This window comes from Malus domestica, chromosome 15 (assembly GCF_042453785.1).
Source record: "Malus domestica chromosome 15, GDT2T_hap1".
Taxonomy (NCBI): Eukaryota; Viridiplantae; Streptophyta; class Magnoliopsida; order Rosales; family Rosaceae; genus Malus; species Malus domestica.
The window spans coordinates 29,752,762-29,770,518 of record NC_091675.1 but is presented as its reverse complement, the minus strand read 5'-3'; the positions used below and the strand labels follow the sequence as shown (position 1 = coordinate 29,770,518).

The 17,757-nt window shown below is 40.0% G+C and overlaps 1 protein-coding gene and 1 pseudogene across 1 annotated transcript; one reads left to right on the top strand and one right to left on the bottom strand.

The window, feature by feature from the left end:
• Positions 1-1,204: 1,204 nt before the first annotated feature.
• LOC139191841 (uncharacterized) lies at positions 1,205-2,245 on the bottom strand. The gene has a single exon (XM_070812867.1). The coding sequence runs from the start codon at positions 2,243-2,245 to the stop codon at positions 1,205-1,207; it is 1,041 nt and encodes a 346-aa protein (XP_070668968.1).
• A 12,853-nt stretch (positions 2,246-15,098) lies between these two features.
• On the top strand, positions 15,099-17,337 carry LOC103421719 (probable E3 ubiquitin-protein ligase EDA40; annotated as a pseudogene).
• The last annotated feature ends 420 nt before the right edge of the window (positions 17,338-17,757 follow it).

The following is a 17,757-nucleotide window of genomic DNA, read 5'->3' as shown; positions in this document are numbered from 1 at the left end:
GGAATCCCGGCGCAAGCCATCATGCACCTAGTTATACTATGGTAGCCAAACTCATCCACATCTGGATATTCGCAATGTTGAGTTTATCCTCCCGCCTTGAAGAGCACAGTTGGTCCCTCAGGGGGTGCAATCTTCTTTTGAAGTGCAGAAAAAGATAAGTTGTTGTAGACATATAATAAAGCCAAGTTACAAATTACTTCTAAATTCTTTATTGAAAAATGAATAAAATGAGCAAATAACTTGCAAAAAACTGCATGATGATTGGATAGTCCTCGGTTTACGAAGTGGTGCCCGTTGAGCTGCTTGAGTCTTCGGGTCTTGATATAGTGTGAAGTCACACATGGTATTTCCTCAAATTGTAGGTGTTCCATTGCTTCTCAATCTCTTTATCATTCATGGTAGCAAGAGTATAACTACCCTTGCTGCCTACTCTGCTGATCTTGTAAGGACCTTCCCATATGGGATCCATTTTTTTCGAGCCTTCTCTGCGGGCAGTGATGAAGGCCTTTCTTAGGACTAGGTCTCCGGGTTGGAACTGCTGGATCTTGGCCTTTTTATTGTAGCTGGAAATGAGCTGCTGCTGGTAGGCTGCGATGCGGGTGATGGTTTGTTCGCGCCTCTCTTCTGCCAGATCTAAATTTGTGGCCATCTCTTTACTATTCTGCTCAATGCTTGGCAATAAAGTGTTGATGCTTGGCACAATGATGTTGGGAGGAATGATTGCTTCCGAACCAAACGCCAAAGAGAAAGGAGTTTCACCGATTGCTCGTCTTTTGGTGGTGCGATATGCCCATAAACATCCCAGGAGCTCATCTGGCCATTTTCCCTTTTTGTCGGTGAGGGATTTCTTGAGGCAGTCGAGGATCGTCTTGTTGGATGCTTCGGCCTACCCATTGCCTTGAGGATATCTTGGTGTGGACATGTGTTGTTTGATGCCGTATTTTTGGAAGAACTTCGCCAAATCTTTTCCCACAAATTGAGGGCCGTTGTCAGTGACAATGGACTGAGGGATGCCAAATCGGCAAATGATGTTCCTCCATATAAAACGCTCTATGTCCGTCTGAGTCGTGGTCGTCATGGGTTCTGCTTCTACCCATTTGGTGAAATAGTCGGTTGCCACGATCATCATGCATCTGCCCCCTGTAGCATGTGGCATAGGCCCTACCAAGTCGATTGCCCATTGCATGAATGGCCAAGGACTCCTTTACGGGTGTAGCTCACTGACGGGTAGTGCTGGTACTGGTTTGTAGCGTTGGCAGCGGTCGCACTTTTGTACTAACTTCTTAGCATCTTGGTGCATGGTAGGCCAGTAATAGCCTGCGTTAAGAGCCTTTTGGGCTAAGGATCGGCCTCTAGAGTGATTCCCACAAATGCCTTCGTGGATTAAGCTTAGAACCTTCAAGTCATCGGAAGGTGCTAGGCAGCGGAGATGTGGTCCGATGTAGGATCTTCGGATGAGAATGCCATTCCACATATAGTAGCGTGCCGACTTAATTTGGAGTTTCCTTAACTCCAATCTTTCTGTGGGTAATGTGCCGTTGACCAAGTAGTCTATAATTGAACTTTGCCAAGTAGGAGTTACACTAACCTGTGACACTTCGGCTATCGGCTCCATCTCTATGCTTGGCTTGTCTAGATATTCCACCGGAATTGAGCGTTTAAATTGGTGGTCAAGGGCGGAGCCTAAACCAGTTAGTGCATCTGCATAGGCATTGTCTGCCCGCGGAACTTGAGTGAGAGTGTAAGTCTGAAATGCCTTAAGTTGCTGGCGTACTTTCTCTAGGTATTGTGCTATCCTTGGGTGTTTTACCGTGTATTCCCCAGTAGCCTGGCTGATGATTAGTTGGGAATCAGAATGAATTGTGAGTTTCTCCACCGCCAAGTCTTTTGCCATTCGGAGGCCTACTAGTAGAGCCTCGTACTCTGCTTCGTTATTGGATGTTTTGAAACCTAGAGTGATCGCCTGCTTGAGCATTGAGCCGTCTGGAGTAACAAGAACTACACATGCTTCCGAGCCTTTATAGTTAGATGCTCCATCGACATGCAAATTCCAGAAATCTTTATTAGATGGAGCAAGTGTGGCTAAGGTACTCTCGGCTACTTCTGGGGCGTTGTTGGGCCGCTCTGTTGCGTTGCCTAAGCTAGGCGTGAATTCCGCTACGAAGTCTGCCAAGGCTTGGGCCTTTATTGCTGTGCGAGGTCGGAAAACTAAACCATATTGGCCAAGTTCCAATGCCCATTTCATCACTTGTTAAGAAGCGTTTGGACCATGTAATATTGATCGTAAGGGATACTGACTCATGACAATGACTGTATGAGCTTGAAAGTATGGTATGAGCTTCCGAGCCGCAACAACTAACGCCAAAATTAATTTTTCAATCTTCGGATATCTTGTTTCCGCATCGAGAAGAGCTTTAGAAGTGTAGAATACTGGCAGTTAGGCCCCCAGCTCTTCTCGTATGAGAGCAGAGCTCACTGCTACTTCGAAAACTGCCAAATAAATGTATAAATCCTCCGCTGCTTCTGGCTTGGATAGTAAGGGAGGTGATGTGAGAAAATCCCATTTGTCTCTTTGTGCCCTCTTGATAGCTTTGAAAAAAGGCTTGCATCGATCGTTGGATCGTGAGAGGAAACGATTGAGGGCAGCTGCTCGTCCGGTCAAGCTTTGGATCTCCTTCAAGGTAGTTGGAGATTTCATCTCTATGATTGCTTGGATTTGCTTGGGATGTGCTTCAATTCCTCGTTGGGTTACTAAGTACCCTAGGAATCAGCCTGAAGATACTCCAAACGTGCACTTGGTGTTGGAAATGTGCCCTAAAACCAATCATGTGATGATACTTTACGGACATTTCACATGTTAAACTAATCTAGTTTAATATCAAGGGCAAAGATTATTGTTTTAAGCCGTCTCATATAAATGTTATATGCTTAAACGATAAGTCCAAGGAATATGTAATTAGGAGAATGTAATTTAAACAAGTTAGATTTATGAGACCATTCTCTTTCGTATACATATCCTAAACGTTCCAGATCATAGGATTGCCAATTGGGCATTGATAGTCCGTTAAGATCAGTACGTGCTGTGTCTTCTCTCATGGAGAGTGACTGGTCTCGAGTCATTGGTGTGATTGACACCAAGACAAGCATGTAGGTGCTCAATAGCGAATGAGTCCACTGAACACGATCAACGAGGAGTTCTCATACTCATGTCACATGAGAACTCATGGTTGGGATAATGCAAAGTAGTCCTTTGACCTGAGGCATCATAGTTGTCTTGTGGTTAATTCCTTGATCTTTGACTATGTCAAAGTCACTCCATCAGAGGGTGTCCACGGCATAGTTGGGGTTAAGCCACTTAGCCATGGAGGCAAGTGAATGCGCAACAAGGGATCTCTAACCTTCAAACCGTTTGAGGGAGAATACTCTATGATATGATTAAGAATCTCTGGCCAGAGTATGAATGAGATTTAGGAAGTCATTCCAAATCACATTCAAGGTAATCATATAAGTAAATGAATCACATTGGATAGTAGACATGAACAAACTATCAATCCAAACAATGTGGTCAAGAGTATTGTATTAGAGAAAGACCGTATTGCATTGTAATCCTAAACTGAATAGGTTCTCCACCTCTTCTGATTAGCTTGGGTAACCATGACATACTGCTAGGTGTCACTCATGGTTTGTGGAAGCCCTAAACGTGTATAATCACTAAAGGGAGAATTGAAAGTAAGTTTCAATTCACAATCGATTTGAAAAAGTTCTAATCGCCCACTGCCTCGCTAAAAGGAACCTAATGGATCGTACACCGTGTAAGGTAAAGATTGAAGAAACAAAGGAGATGAGTAAGAATAATTAAATGGTTTAATTATTTATGGCAAGGATTAATTAATATGTTAATTAATCAAACGAATAAAGTTCGTTAAAAGACCTAGGGTTAGTTTTGGGCCTTAAGGCCCAATGGGCTTCGAACGTCAAGCCCATTGACTTAAGTTGTATGACAACTTAATGACTAAATATTCACAAAGGCCCAAACAACCCAATAACACCCTATGGCCGGCCATATTGATAATGGAGTGGGTTTTGGACTTATTACAAGTTTGCCACTCCAATGAAGGTAGGTATAAATATGACTTTATAGCCTTTTCTTCATTAGGGTTTCTTTTGGGAGAAAAGATGAGAACAAAAGCTCTCTTTGCTCTCTAAGAGGCCGGCCACCCTAGAGGAACATAGCTAGCAATCTTACTTCCTCTAGGTCACTCATTTCTTCATCAATCCTTCCTTGGTGTGGAGACTTAGAGGTTCTCAACTTTGAGAACTTGGAGAAACCAATTCTTCCATCCAAATCCATGGAGCTAAGAAGCAAGGAATGAAGGCCCTATCTCTTGGGTGATTATCCCTTGCTTATGCAAAGAGGAATCAACAAAGGTATAAATTTCTCAACTCACTTTGTTTTGAGTTGAGTCTTGGTTCACCTAACTACTAGGCTTTGAATTTCATGGGTAATGTTTTGTTTTTGAGTGCATACAAGCATGATTCCGCCTTTAATTTGTTAATTGCATTCTATAGATGTTGCTCAAAAGAACATGTTCTTCACAAAATTTCCTTCAAGTGGTATCGGAGCCTAGGTCTAGTAATTGGTGAATCCTTTTGGGTTTTGTAGTTCATAGTCTTTGATTTGAATGTTGTAATTGTTACAAGCTTTATTCTTGCTTCTTTGAATGTAAATTTTGTTAGAAAATTTGCCATCTCAAATGTTGTAGATGTAGTTCATATGAGCATGAATTTTGGAGCTAAAATTTGGTGCCATGTTTTTGGGGAAATTCGGCCAAATCCAAAGGGTGGATTTGTGGGTTCTTGTTTGTCTTGTTAAAAGTGTTTTAAGATGACTTTTGGAACCCCCTAAGTACCCTAGGATGTTAACCCCATTTTGAGTAGTGAAAATTTGAGTTTTATTGATTGAAAATGTTCATGGAGCTCTTATGGGTTTTTCATGAATGTTCTTCATTGTTCTTGAGGTTCTTACCAAGAACAAAAAAGTTTGTTGTTTTGATTCAAAGTTTTAGTTAATTTCATAAAGTCTTTGTTTTGTGTTGGTTGGTCTGACTTTTCTGTCAACAAAACATTTATTTGAAAAGGTGATTGAAATGTTGATAGAGAGTGTTTGAATTTATGTACATAATTGATATTTTTGCTTACACACATGTTTCCCACCAACCCAATTCCATATTCATCTCTTTGTGCTGGAAGGTATTCTAGTCAATTTTGGGTTCATGTCTACCCTACTACACTTTGTATTATTTTTTAAACAAGAAAATCGTCTAGAAGAGTTGCTAGAACATTGACATTTAGTCATGAACAAAACAACTAGCACCTTAGGTTAAGGCCAAAAGCCTCACGCGGCCACGATGAATGGGGGGGGCTTTGGCCGAAGAACCTCTGATGCCAAAGCTAGAATTTTAGAGAGAAATTGTGTTTAAAGTATCTTGGATTTTTTGTCAAAGAATTGGACCTAGTGTTTGGTGAAAATGGGAACCAATTTATAGGAGAGGAAAGGGTGGCCGGCCTTTAAGCCTAGGGTGATTTATTTTGGGGGGTTATAGAGATAATGGGCTAGTTATTTTGGGGAGTTATGGAAATAATTGGCTAGTTAATTAGCAAATAGTAATAACCTTATTAACTAGCTATTTGAATGTCATAAAAGGGGAAGAAAATGGTAGCAAAAAAAAGAAAATAAAAGGCATGGCCGGCCCTGGTGGGTAACCGGCCTTTGGTAGGTTTTTGGTTATAATTTGGTGGGTTAATTGATAATTAAGGGATTGATTAGGTAATTAATCCCTTAATTAGTCAATTTGAGGAAATATGAAAGGAAAATACTATTTAGCTAATTTATTAGCTAAATAATGGAATATAAAGCATATAGAATAAATTAGATTTTTGGGAATTACCTTATAGAAAGGATTTGATGAAATAGCCTTTAAATTGTTACCTATTTTGGGCACTTTTGACTTGGTTGATGGATGATTGCCCGCTGCTCGCGCATAGGAATCCCGGTATGCCTCGAGGGTATTTTTGTCATCTTTTGTCCAAAAGTCCACGTGTCGCCTAGTGAATATTTTTGGCTCCACAATTAAATTCTCAATCACCCAACAAATACTCTGCTAAACGAATTTTAACCGTTGGTGATTGAATGTTCCAGAAGCTACCGTTGTAGCAAGATGTCATACATTAATTTCAAATTCCTTGTATTCTAGATTTGTTGGACTTGTTTGACTTGTTTGACTTTCAAATTCTTGATTGTTTTTATTGGTGTAGTTTTGCTAAACTCGAGGGAAAATTCAATATGAACCTACTCACTATGGTGTTATGAACAACATTGTTGGGTTATGTAGTGTGTATGTCACTACTATATCTCATCATGACACATGTTTCATTCCCAAGTCTTGGGAAACCTTCTTGAAGGCCGTGCGCATTAAGCTTTGTCATGTATCGCATTTCACCCTCAGACTAATGGTTAGTCTGAATGAACTATCCGGACATTGAAGGACATATTGCTTTTGAATATTTTACAGTTTTAGTACCTTGGTTTGAGTTATGTGTAACTACGGTTACATTTCTGGTTTGGCTATGGTATGGTCTGAGCCTTGGTATAGAGATTTTACACACTAAACATGTTTGAAAAATGAGTATTGCGAACAGGTATTTGGATGATCTAGATTACGATATAGAAAAATTATGATTATTGTTAATGTTAATGTTACCTGTGAGGGTGATGCGTGAGCACAATTGAGACTTGGATCAAACGATGAATGTATATTTCCCAATGAGGGGCAAGATGGTAATATTGCACCATCGGGAATTTGTTACTTGCTTATCGAGACACAGTGAGTTGTTGGTATTGCGGGCTGCAAACCGTAATATTGCGAACTTATTTGTAGAATTCGCTAAGCAAGTGGATATCCAGGTCCGTCTACATTAGTATTTTATTTATTTATACATTTAGTTGTTTAGTTATTGTTTGGTCTTGACCTAAGATTACTACACGCTTACTTTTGGATTACATGACGCAACGAGTGTGTAGGTGAAAAATAATCTATGTTCAATTTTGATTTCAATACAACTATTTAAATGGTACGTTATATGATTTGTGTATTTTGACGATATGTTACTGTATATCTATTTTTGACTTAATGTTTGCATAAAGGATTTTATATTGTAGTATTTTATTTTAGTATTGTGCTAAAGGAGAAGGAAAGTATGAGTTTGGGGGCATAAAAGAAGAATCACTGCACTCAGATCGTGACAGAATGGCATTTTCTTTTATGCAACCACTCTAACTTGATACTTCCTTACATATCTATTTCACTGCTGTCTTTTCACTACTTTTGTATAACTAGTGATTTTAAATTTCGGGGATGAAATTTTTTAAGGTAGGTAGATTGTGACATCTCGACCCAAATTTTAAGTTTTATAAATTTTAAAGTAGTGATTTTACGAAAATGCCCTTAGAGGCGAGGATGTTTGACTTTTGTTGACCGTTTGAAGTCACAATTAATGTTTCCAAATAGATTTTGAAGCTACGAACACGTAGGCGAAAGCCCTTTGTGAGTCTGGATTATAACCGTATAGTTACAGACGTTTGAAATTGATTATTTAAAGTTAGTTAAATAATTTGAGCTCCCATCTTATGGGAAGGAAACCAATCAGCTTTTAACAAGGGAATAAATAACCAATCAATTTAAATGGAACTAAGGACCAATTAGAAAAGAAATGACCAATCAGGAAGGAGAAAGAAGAACTTCGTCTCCCTTCCTGTCAAACCACAAACCCAACGATGACCCGGTTTGATTCTGGTGATCCTCCGCCAGTTTTCAGGCGATTCTCACCCATCCATCACCTGCTACCTCTTCCATAACCTCCCATCTACTATCTCCACCCATATTTGAAGGTTTTTATGTCCAAAACCGTGAGGAACTCCACCGGAGCACCATAGGTGCTCAAAAATGATTCCTCCAATCCGGCGAGTTCCACCATCTAAAACTACCCTTAATCAACTTCCCTTGGACCAAGGAACAAGACCCAACCAGTGGTAGATACATTGGAACACCGAGGTAGGAGAATCAAAGTTCACCCATTTTAGGGTTCCGACAGGTTTGAGTGAAATTGGAGTCTTTCCCGACCAAATTGGATTTGGTCACAGATATAAAACTTGCTCTACTCTTTGAGATCCTCATTTCTGTAAAATTTGAGAATTCTTGGAGATAGTTAAATTTTCCGGCGAATCAGGACAGCCGACCGTCGTTTGCGGCGACGCGTGAGTCGAGTCACCCCCTGACCTTCCTAAGCTAAGTTTGACACCCCAATTCCATAGGTGAAGTCCGATTGATGAAATCTCATTGTTTGAACATAGTTTTGGTAAAGACCGCTACTTGAACATTATGTGAATTGACGATCCGACTGTTGGATTGTCACCAAAATTTAGTACATTATAGTATGTAATATTTGAGGATATTAGAAACTTACAGATTGGAAATCTGTCGTACGGATCTTCCCAAATTAGATTTGTAAGTTCGTAAAATAAAACGTTGACCGCCACTTGAATTGGTAATTGGCGGAGATCCAACCATTAGATCGTAATGAAACTTTAGTATGATGTCCTAGAAGTATAATGTGGATTTTAGAAATTACGGATCGGAAATCCGTGATGCAGATCTTCCGGATTGAGTTACATAGGGTTGTGGACCCTACCGTTGATCTTTGACCGACGGTTGACTTTTGGTCAATGGGTCTCAAACCATTCTAGAACGTCCTTGGGATGTGTTTTATGTAAGTTACGTATTCTATTGATAAGAGTTCTGAGATGTGACTGAATATTTGTTCTAGGTGATGATCGTTCGTGATGTCTCGATATTCGTGCTAGGGAGTCGTAGTGCGAACCTTATGTGAGTAGGTCTTTTCCTTTTTATCGTATATATATAATTGATAGTTTCACAAACACTTTTAAATTGATTTATGCATTTTATGCCATGTCATATATTTATATTTATATATTCTAAAATAATATGATATGGTTGAGTTTTAGATTGCATCATGGCATATCCATATGCATATTACCTACATATAATTGTTGTGAATGCTTTGAAGTGCTAAGGTGAACGCGGGAAGTGCATGTAAGTTCAGGTGAGTGTATGGTGTTATTTGAAATGATTGAGTTATGACATGACTATATTTGTGTATTAGGCAACTTTGATATTGTCGTACAGGTTGCAATAATAGGCAACTCTGACATTGTCGTATAGGTTGCAATAATAGGCAACTCCGACACTGTCGTACAAGTTGCCTATGAGTCGTACAAGTTGCATTAGGCAACTTTAACTCATGTGTTATCATAGATTGACTTATGAGTCGTACAAGTTGAGTTAGGCAACTCCAACTCGTGTGTTATCATAGATTGATGGGCACCTGATTTTATTATGTTGCTGCCGATATGTAGTGATTTGGAATATTCCTGGATTTACTTTTGATTTACATTTGATTTCACACTTATACGTAGTATGATTTTCTAGAAACTATACAAGTATTACAATGAGGGGTTATAACCACTAGAAGAAAAAAGCTCATCTATCACGGTGAATCCCTATGATAAATTGCAATCCCCTACGGACACTGTGCCTGTTAGTATTCTGGATATGATAAAAAGTCTCAGTTTCTACCACAGACTATGCCCGTTGTCAAAAGCAATATAACCACGGATTGTAACCGTGGTAGATTGGGATCTAACACCATGTGGTATGATCGTTGTCGATTACTAATTGACCACAACTAATGCCCGTTATAAATTATTTTCCAAAATTAAAAAAAAATTAAAACTATTTAACAAATATATATATATATATATGTCTGTATTTATATATTTTAGTACAAAATAACCAAAAAAATTGCATATTTACTACAATATCATAATTACATAAAAAATCACAAAATCAAATATTACAAGTAGTACATTACACTAAAGCTAACAACAAAACCAAGCCTCCAATAACAAGGACATTGTCAGTTGAAAACTTCACGTTTCTTCAAACACCTCTAACGAAATGACTTTGAGAGTGGAATATTGACCCTAATGCTTGAGCCTCAGCAATTATTGGCTTTCTCTATCTGCATAGACATAAGCATATGTATCAAAAGGAAAAAAAGTCTTGTACACTTACAGATGGAAATATACATTTGATCTCAACTAGGAAAAGTGAATAGATATACAAAACCGAATAACGTACATTTAATGACACGTGGCGCTCAATCATTATCCACATGGACACCACGTCATCACTTAATTAGAAACTTAACAATTTAACTAACAGATGTATGAGACTATCCCAAAATTTACACATTAGGTATGACTTTGGGACGAAAAAAATTTGATGTACTAAATGTTGAAAACCACAAAACATGAGGGGTAGTAAATAGTCTTTTACCCTTGATTTTAATACCAATATCTCAACCTAACCTATGTTTTTGTGTTTAGTGCATGTTTATGTACTTGGAAATGGAAAAAGAAGCAATTGTAACAAGAGGTAAGCAAACACTAGAAAGTTTCTTGGTAATGCAAGTATGAATCCATGAGACGTGACTTTCCTCCGAAACCCCACACTAACCCAAAAGTGTGTTAGAAAACCTTAAAAACTTATTTTTAGCTATTGCCCTCTGTACTCTAATAGAATCTTATTTTACCCTTTACATTCTGTTTTATTGCACGTTACCCTCTTGTACTTGTTCTTTCTGTTTTACGCTACTTCATTCCGTCAATTGAGTTGAGAAAGATGATTTAAGTCTTTATACCAATAATATAAGGATAGGTCAATTAAATTGCGAGTTTTAGTGACAATCTTGGAAATTGAGCCATTTAAGTTGCAACGGAGGGAATATGGGAGGGATTTGGATCCTCTCCTGAGCAGGAGATCAGGATCATTGGGATCAAACAACATGGACCGTTGGATTTTGATCTAATGGCTACAAACATGGGGTCCCTCTAAATGTTATAATAATTATAGTCGTTGAATTTATATTGTTTGATCCCGAGGATCCTAATCTCCTGCTCAAGAGAGGATCTAATCCATATGGGAGTAACTTCGGCGGGAGGTTCCTTTTTTTTTTTAGCTACGGTGATTTTTGCGGTTTCAATTATACCAAATGAAAAAACAGTTTGAAAAGACCAAGAAGCCCTTACTACTTCAGTGTAGGCGAGGAATAGAGTAACGTGATGTGCAAATGAAGCGTACTGCCCTCGATATCATTTTTTTTTCAAAACTGTAAAATACAAAAAAGGCAAGTGATCCTGTATCACAGTCAGTTCACTAACATAACTTCTAATTTAACAAAAGAGAAAAAAAAATATAAGCTACATAAAGCAGGTTGAAAATACATGGGGCTAGGATTTGCTTGATTCTCTGTCTGTCGCATCCCTCTGCTCACAGCACTGGGATTTTGGATTCCTAGGGATCGATGCAACAATAGCAACAGCTAATAATAAGAGCAACTCCACCCTTGGAGCCCTTCCCCCTGACAATTCACTATTGAATCCACCAAATTGAACAGTAACTGCCTTTAATGAATAGTAATTACCATTAATGAACAGTAATTACCTTTTGCATCTCCATCCTTGAAGCCCTCCTCCTTGGCAATATGTAATAAAATATTAGTTGTTTTTGTTTGTTTATATAAAAAAACATTGGAAATGGGGCTGCAGGCCCACGGGCTGACACAAAAAAAATTAAATAATGCCTGGCCCTCGGGCTACAGGCTGGTGGATTCCTCACGGGCCTTGTGCTCGGGCTCCCACCCTCATTCGGGCTCTCCATGGCTGGAGCACTGTCCACCAGGCCTCAGGCCCTTTCTTCTCCCCTGTACCCCGAGCAATCCACATGGGTAGAGTTGCTCTAATAATACACTATCACAAATCAGTGAGTGAAAATGATCATTATGGCCCTCGTATCGAACGATCCCAACGGAGCGGACCCCACATTGGAACGGATAGGAGGAGCGGAGAGGGATCAAAGTTTTGTGGGGTTAGCCTCAGCCTAGTCTGTGTCTGATGCACACTGCAACGATACCAACATGACTGAAATCAATTCATGGCAATAACAAGTCATTTCAAAGGGAATCACCAATTTCGATATTTTGTATTTTGCTTTGTCAATAAAACCTAAAACATGTACAAGAACAGGACTAAAACTTCAATAATTTAAAGAGCCAGAGCTCGAAAATTTTACTTTGTTTTAGTGTATCTTAAAATTTTAATTTTTTGTAATGATTTTTTTTTTTTATAATTAGACCATCGATGAAGGATTAATGACTAGAATTTTATGTGCATTAACAAGACTAGAGTAGAATGATTTAACTATTAAAATTTTCAATGCACAAGATAAAAACTAATTTAAGACAAATATTTCACGGCATAGACACAAAAAACCACACTTGCCCACTCCACTGGTTTTCAAGCCCACCAAACTCCCACCCTCTAGACCCTGACCCACCCTCGTCTCTTTGGCCCTAGTTCGAGTGTCGAACAGAAGAGTCTCTCCGAAATTAGAGGATATAGCCATTGAATGAAATCGTCTAATCTAATAGTATTTTTTTTTCATTTATAAGTGATAATTTAAGTACACCGTATGTCATGTTAGAGAGAGGAGATTTGTCTGCAGCAGAGGTTGGTGTCCATAACATGGTAATGGGGGCAGTGATGCCTTAATTCCAAGAGCGGGTCTCGATGACTTGTTACCGTGGATGGGTAAAACTAAAAAACAATCTCCACTTGCCAGTCACCTAAATTAAAAATGTCAATCTCAATTAGAAACGAAAGTGGTCATTTACCACAGTAGTCGAAATGTGTTGAGTTATTGTATGACAACGTGAGTTCAAACTCCGTCGATAACTAATCTAACATCTAAGATAACAAAATCTATCGTTTGACCAAAAAAAAAAATTAGAAACGTTAATCTTATGTGGAAATGGTTGAACCCCTTAAGTTGGCAAATGTTAATCAATTAGAGCGGGTCCTGTTGACCTGTTACTGTAGAAATGGTTGAACCTGAATGACCCGTTTTATTAACAGATCAACCGTTTCACTCGTTTATATCTGTTAACAAAAAGTAACTTTTACAAAAAATTCAGATCCGTTAAAAAGCGTCCAGACCCAGCACCTTTTGAAGCTTTATGCTCTCTTTCTCTCTCCAAAAAGTCAAAAAAGGAAAAAGAATAAGAAGCAGCTGCTGAACTTATTGCAATTTTGTGGGTAGATAATCAAGCTTTTTATAATTTGACCATAGAGCATTTCGTTATTGCCTGAAAGGAAAAACTTTTAAAATGTTATATGACTTTGTATACATTTTTTAACTTGTCATATAAACTAAAATTTTAAGCAATTTATTATATTAATTTTTTAAAATTAATAATTTGTCATCTTATCTTAACTCAATTATGTTTTTCATTCAATATAAGTCATGCGCCTCGCACATGACTTGTTTCAGGGTTATTTCAATCATTTTAGCATCTTTTCACAGGTTTTATTTTATTTTTCGTTAGAATTTTGTGTTCGTGAGTATTCACAGGGATCGGTGTGAACAAAAGCTCTGAGAACAAGTATAGCGTAGCAGCAACCCCTTCTGTGGCTTTAGAAACCCTAGAGTTTTTTTTTTTTTTTTTCATGGAATACAACTTAATAAAAGGGAAGTGAAGTGTTAGAATGACCCGGATACCCTAAACACAAGTCATGTGTGAGGCACATATTGTTCATGACTTATAGTGGGTGGAAAACTTAACGGAGTTAGGGTAAGATGACAAATTAATGATTTCAGAAAATTGATATAACAAATTGCTTAAAATTTTCTATATGACAAATAGAAAATTGTGTACAAGTTCACATGGCATTTCAAAAAATTTCCCTTGCTTGAAATCCAAGGCCTTCAAATGGAGGAATGCCAATGTTTGTTAACTGTTTCAAACTATTAACGGATTCTTAACAAGACCCAAATCGAACAGTTAAGTAATGGTTCATTTTCAAATGAAAAGCAAACAACAAACTTCCAAATATAACTCTCCCAAACTTGTATCTAGCTCATATAATATAAAGTGGGAGGAAAGGATCCCTTCCACCTAATCCTCCTCATCAAACAATTGGGGCTCTTAAAATTTGATCCAATTGCTAAAAACACGGGCCTACTCTAAAAGTTATAATAACTTTAGCTGTTGGATCAAATTTCAATAGCCCGGATTGCTTGATAAGGAGGATTAGATGAAAGGGATCTGGAGAGGATCCCTTTCCGAAGTGGGAGGGGTATTATGTACATGAGCAAATTCGAGCTAGAAATCGGGTTGGGTTTGGGTTGGTTTGGAAGGGCAAAGCAGCAACCCAATCCAACTCAACCCAATAAATAATCAAGTTGAGATCGGGTTGAGTTTAGGCGGATTTTTACTTCATTCTATAACCTGCTCAATCAAATTTGAAATCAGGTTGAACATGGGCAGATTCGAGTTGACCAACTTAAATTGCACCCCTAGTCTCCATCCTCTAATTTTTCCAATTACATAAATTGCATTAATAGAAACCAGTATAAATATCATAAATAATTCTTGGGTAACAAAAAAAGAATTCTTGTTAATAATAGAAAGGGAAGGGAAAAGGTAGTCTCTGTAGTTGTCTTTGTATTGTGTATTACATATTGGCACATATCATATCTCTATCATCCTATAGCTAGAGGCCCAGAGAGACAGACATAGAGTTTTAGAGAGAAAAATATTAGAGAGAAAGAGAGAGTATTGAATTTTGGCAAGCGCAATGAGGGCTTTTCAATTGCTGTGTTGTGTTTTAGAAAGAAACAGAAAGCATAGGGGAAGATGCAGAGCAATTGATGCAATAAGAAAAGCAGAAGTACTTCTTACTCAGAAGCTTCAGAGTAATAAGGAAAAATGGAAACATGAGACAGACCAAGGTGACAAGCCTATCTACTTCTTCCTAAATCCCACTCTATTCCATATCAAGCCCCCTTTTCCTTTTTCCAAAAGTGCTTATTTGAGAAGCAGATTTTGAGAGAGATTAAAAAATGGTGACTGGCTGGCGAAGGGCTTTCTGTACATCCATTCCCAAAGACAGAGACTCAAAAATGCGTATTGAGAAGCAGCAATGCAATGACAACGGCAATTAGCAGAATCCCAGAAGCAGCTCCAAATTTGGCTTCTTCTCCAACCTATCAACCCCACGCCTGCAATCCCAACCCCAAACTCAACCTGTAGTATCCAACCCCGGCGGCCTCCGCTGCCGAACCACCGCCACCTCCACCGCCACAAACATCCCCATTTCCTTACTACCTAACAACCCAAAACTCCAATGCAACGTCTCGTCCGCCGCCACAACCCCCCAAAAAACCACCAGCTACAGCCCGAGATTGCTTTTCCAGTTCCAGCGCTCCAACCCATTATCCCCAAAATGTCCCTCCAGCTTCTCACTCCTCAGGTCCACCCTACGCCTCTCCAAAGTAAGCATCTTTTTGCACAATCCCCATTTCATAATTCCCTTTTTTTAACAAAAGAAATTCCACTTTTAGTACTAAAAACTTTTTAGTGACGATTGCTTTTTCTTCTCTTTGCAGAGTAGCTGCAGAATCTGCTTACAGACTGTGAAAAGTGGTCAGGGCACCGCCATTTTCACGGCGAAGTGCTCCCATTCCTTCCACTTTGCCTGCATCTCCGCCCACGCCAAGAAGAATAGCCTCATCCTCTGCCCCGTCTGCAGCACTGCCTGGAAGGAACTGTCGTTAATCTCCGTCAACAAACCATAAACCCAGAGATGTTAAGAGCAAACCTCTGAGAGTTTACAACGATGACGAGCTGCTTTTGTCCCTGACTTCCGGTTCCCAGTTCAACCCGATACCAGAAGAGAACGACGACGAAAACGACGCCGTTGAATTCCAGAGGTTCTTTGTCAATGCGAGTTCCAGGCCTCAATCACGTTTCCCTTCGGCTGACCGGTATGTGAAGAATGTGGAGGTCAGTCTGTCGCCAGAATTGGCGGTTGTGGCGGTCGGAATGAGCTACGAGACACACGCGGTGGTTCTGAAGCTCAAAACACCACAAACCAATGAGTCCAAGACGGCGTCGTTAGAGCTCCGCGCTCCGATTGACTTGGTGACGGTGGTGGACATGAACGTGAGCGCAAGCAATGCGAGGATTCAGATAATGAAGCGCACGATGCGACTTGTAGCATATTCTTCCACTTCGAAGAGGTTGTTGCCGCTCCGGGGAATGACCTTCGTTGGTCGACGTTCGGCTCGTCGGATTATGGATGCGCTCTGTGCCCTCGGTCAGGGGATCTGTCTCAACGACGTGCTCAATAAGGCCGCAAAGGTGATCCAAGATCGGCGCGAGAAAAATGTTGTTGCGAGTATCATGCTTCTATTGAATGCCGCTCAACCAAAAACCAATCAGAAGCGATCTTCTTCCCCCGTCGTGTCTTCCACGCGTTTCTCTCACCTCGACATCCCCGTCCACACCGTCGCAGTCGGGGACGGTTGCCATGACGCAGTTGTAAAGTGCGTTGGAGGTTTACTAAGCGTCGTGGTCCAGGATCTTTGTCTCCAACTCAGCGTCATTTTGGGTTCATTACCGGCCAAGATCGCTGCTATCTACTCACTCACGAGTGGCCCCGCGGCTCTAGGATCCGTTTCAATCCGACTCGGCGACTTCTACGCCGGAGAGGAACGAGAGTTATTAGTCGAACTGAAAATGCCGTTTTCCGCCACGGCAGGGCCTCACGCATCCCAAAACGTGATATCCGTGAGGTCCACACACAGGGTCTCGTCGTCCAATGAGTTTGTGTGTTCAAAAGAACGGGTCCTCCTCCTATCTCGATCACAAATCGTCCGATCGTCACCGTTGAACTCGAACATCGAGCGGCTGAAGAACCTCCACGTAGCGGCTAGAGCCGTGGCGGAGTCGCGGAGGTTTATGGAGAGGAGCAGCGACTTTTTGAGCGCGTACCACCTGCTGTCGTCAGCGCGAACGTTGCTCCTGCATTCGAGCTCAGCTTCGGTGGAGGAGTTCCTGCGTGGTTTGGAGGGGGAGATGGCTGAGTTGCAGAGGCGGCGGCAGGTTCAGCTGCTGGCGAAGGTTGAGGCGAAGCAAAGCAAGAAAAGATTTAACAACGGACAGGTGGAGGACAAGCAGGAGCCGCTAACGCCGACGTCGGCTTGGCGCGCCGCTAAGAAATTGGCTAAGGTGGCTACGTTAAGGAAGTCCATGAACAGAGTTAGCGACTTACACGGCTTCGAAAATGCCAGATTTTAGATTCTATTTTTTCTTTTTAGATTTTATTTTAATTTATTTTTGATATATTTTGTAATTGTAATACAAAAAGGAATATAATGATATCAAAAAATTTCATGGCGATGAAAAAAATATTTGAAAATATGGGCCCAGGCCCATAATGGCAACAAGTAGTAACGGGCGGCTTGGCCCTTTTGTAAAGGAGAGGAAAAGGAAAAAACATTGAACAAACCCCCCCCCCCCCCAAAGAAAAAAAATTGAATATGAAACGTTTTGTTGGTGGGGATGACTCCTTTGATTTTGTCTCTATCAATTAGTATATTCCCCACCAAAACCCTAGGAGTTATGCTCATCAATTGCGTAGCGTCATAGCTGTTGATGAGGACAAGACCCGCAGTGAATCCACAATCATCAACGGTTATATCAGCATTCACTCACGAC

Coding starts and splice junctions, on each gene's coding strand:
- LOC139191841 (XM_070812867.1), bottom strand. CDS start 2,245: ATGAAATGGGCATTGGAACTTGGCCAATATGGTTTAGTTTTCCGACCT.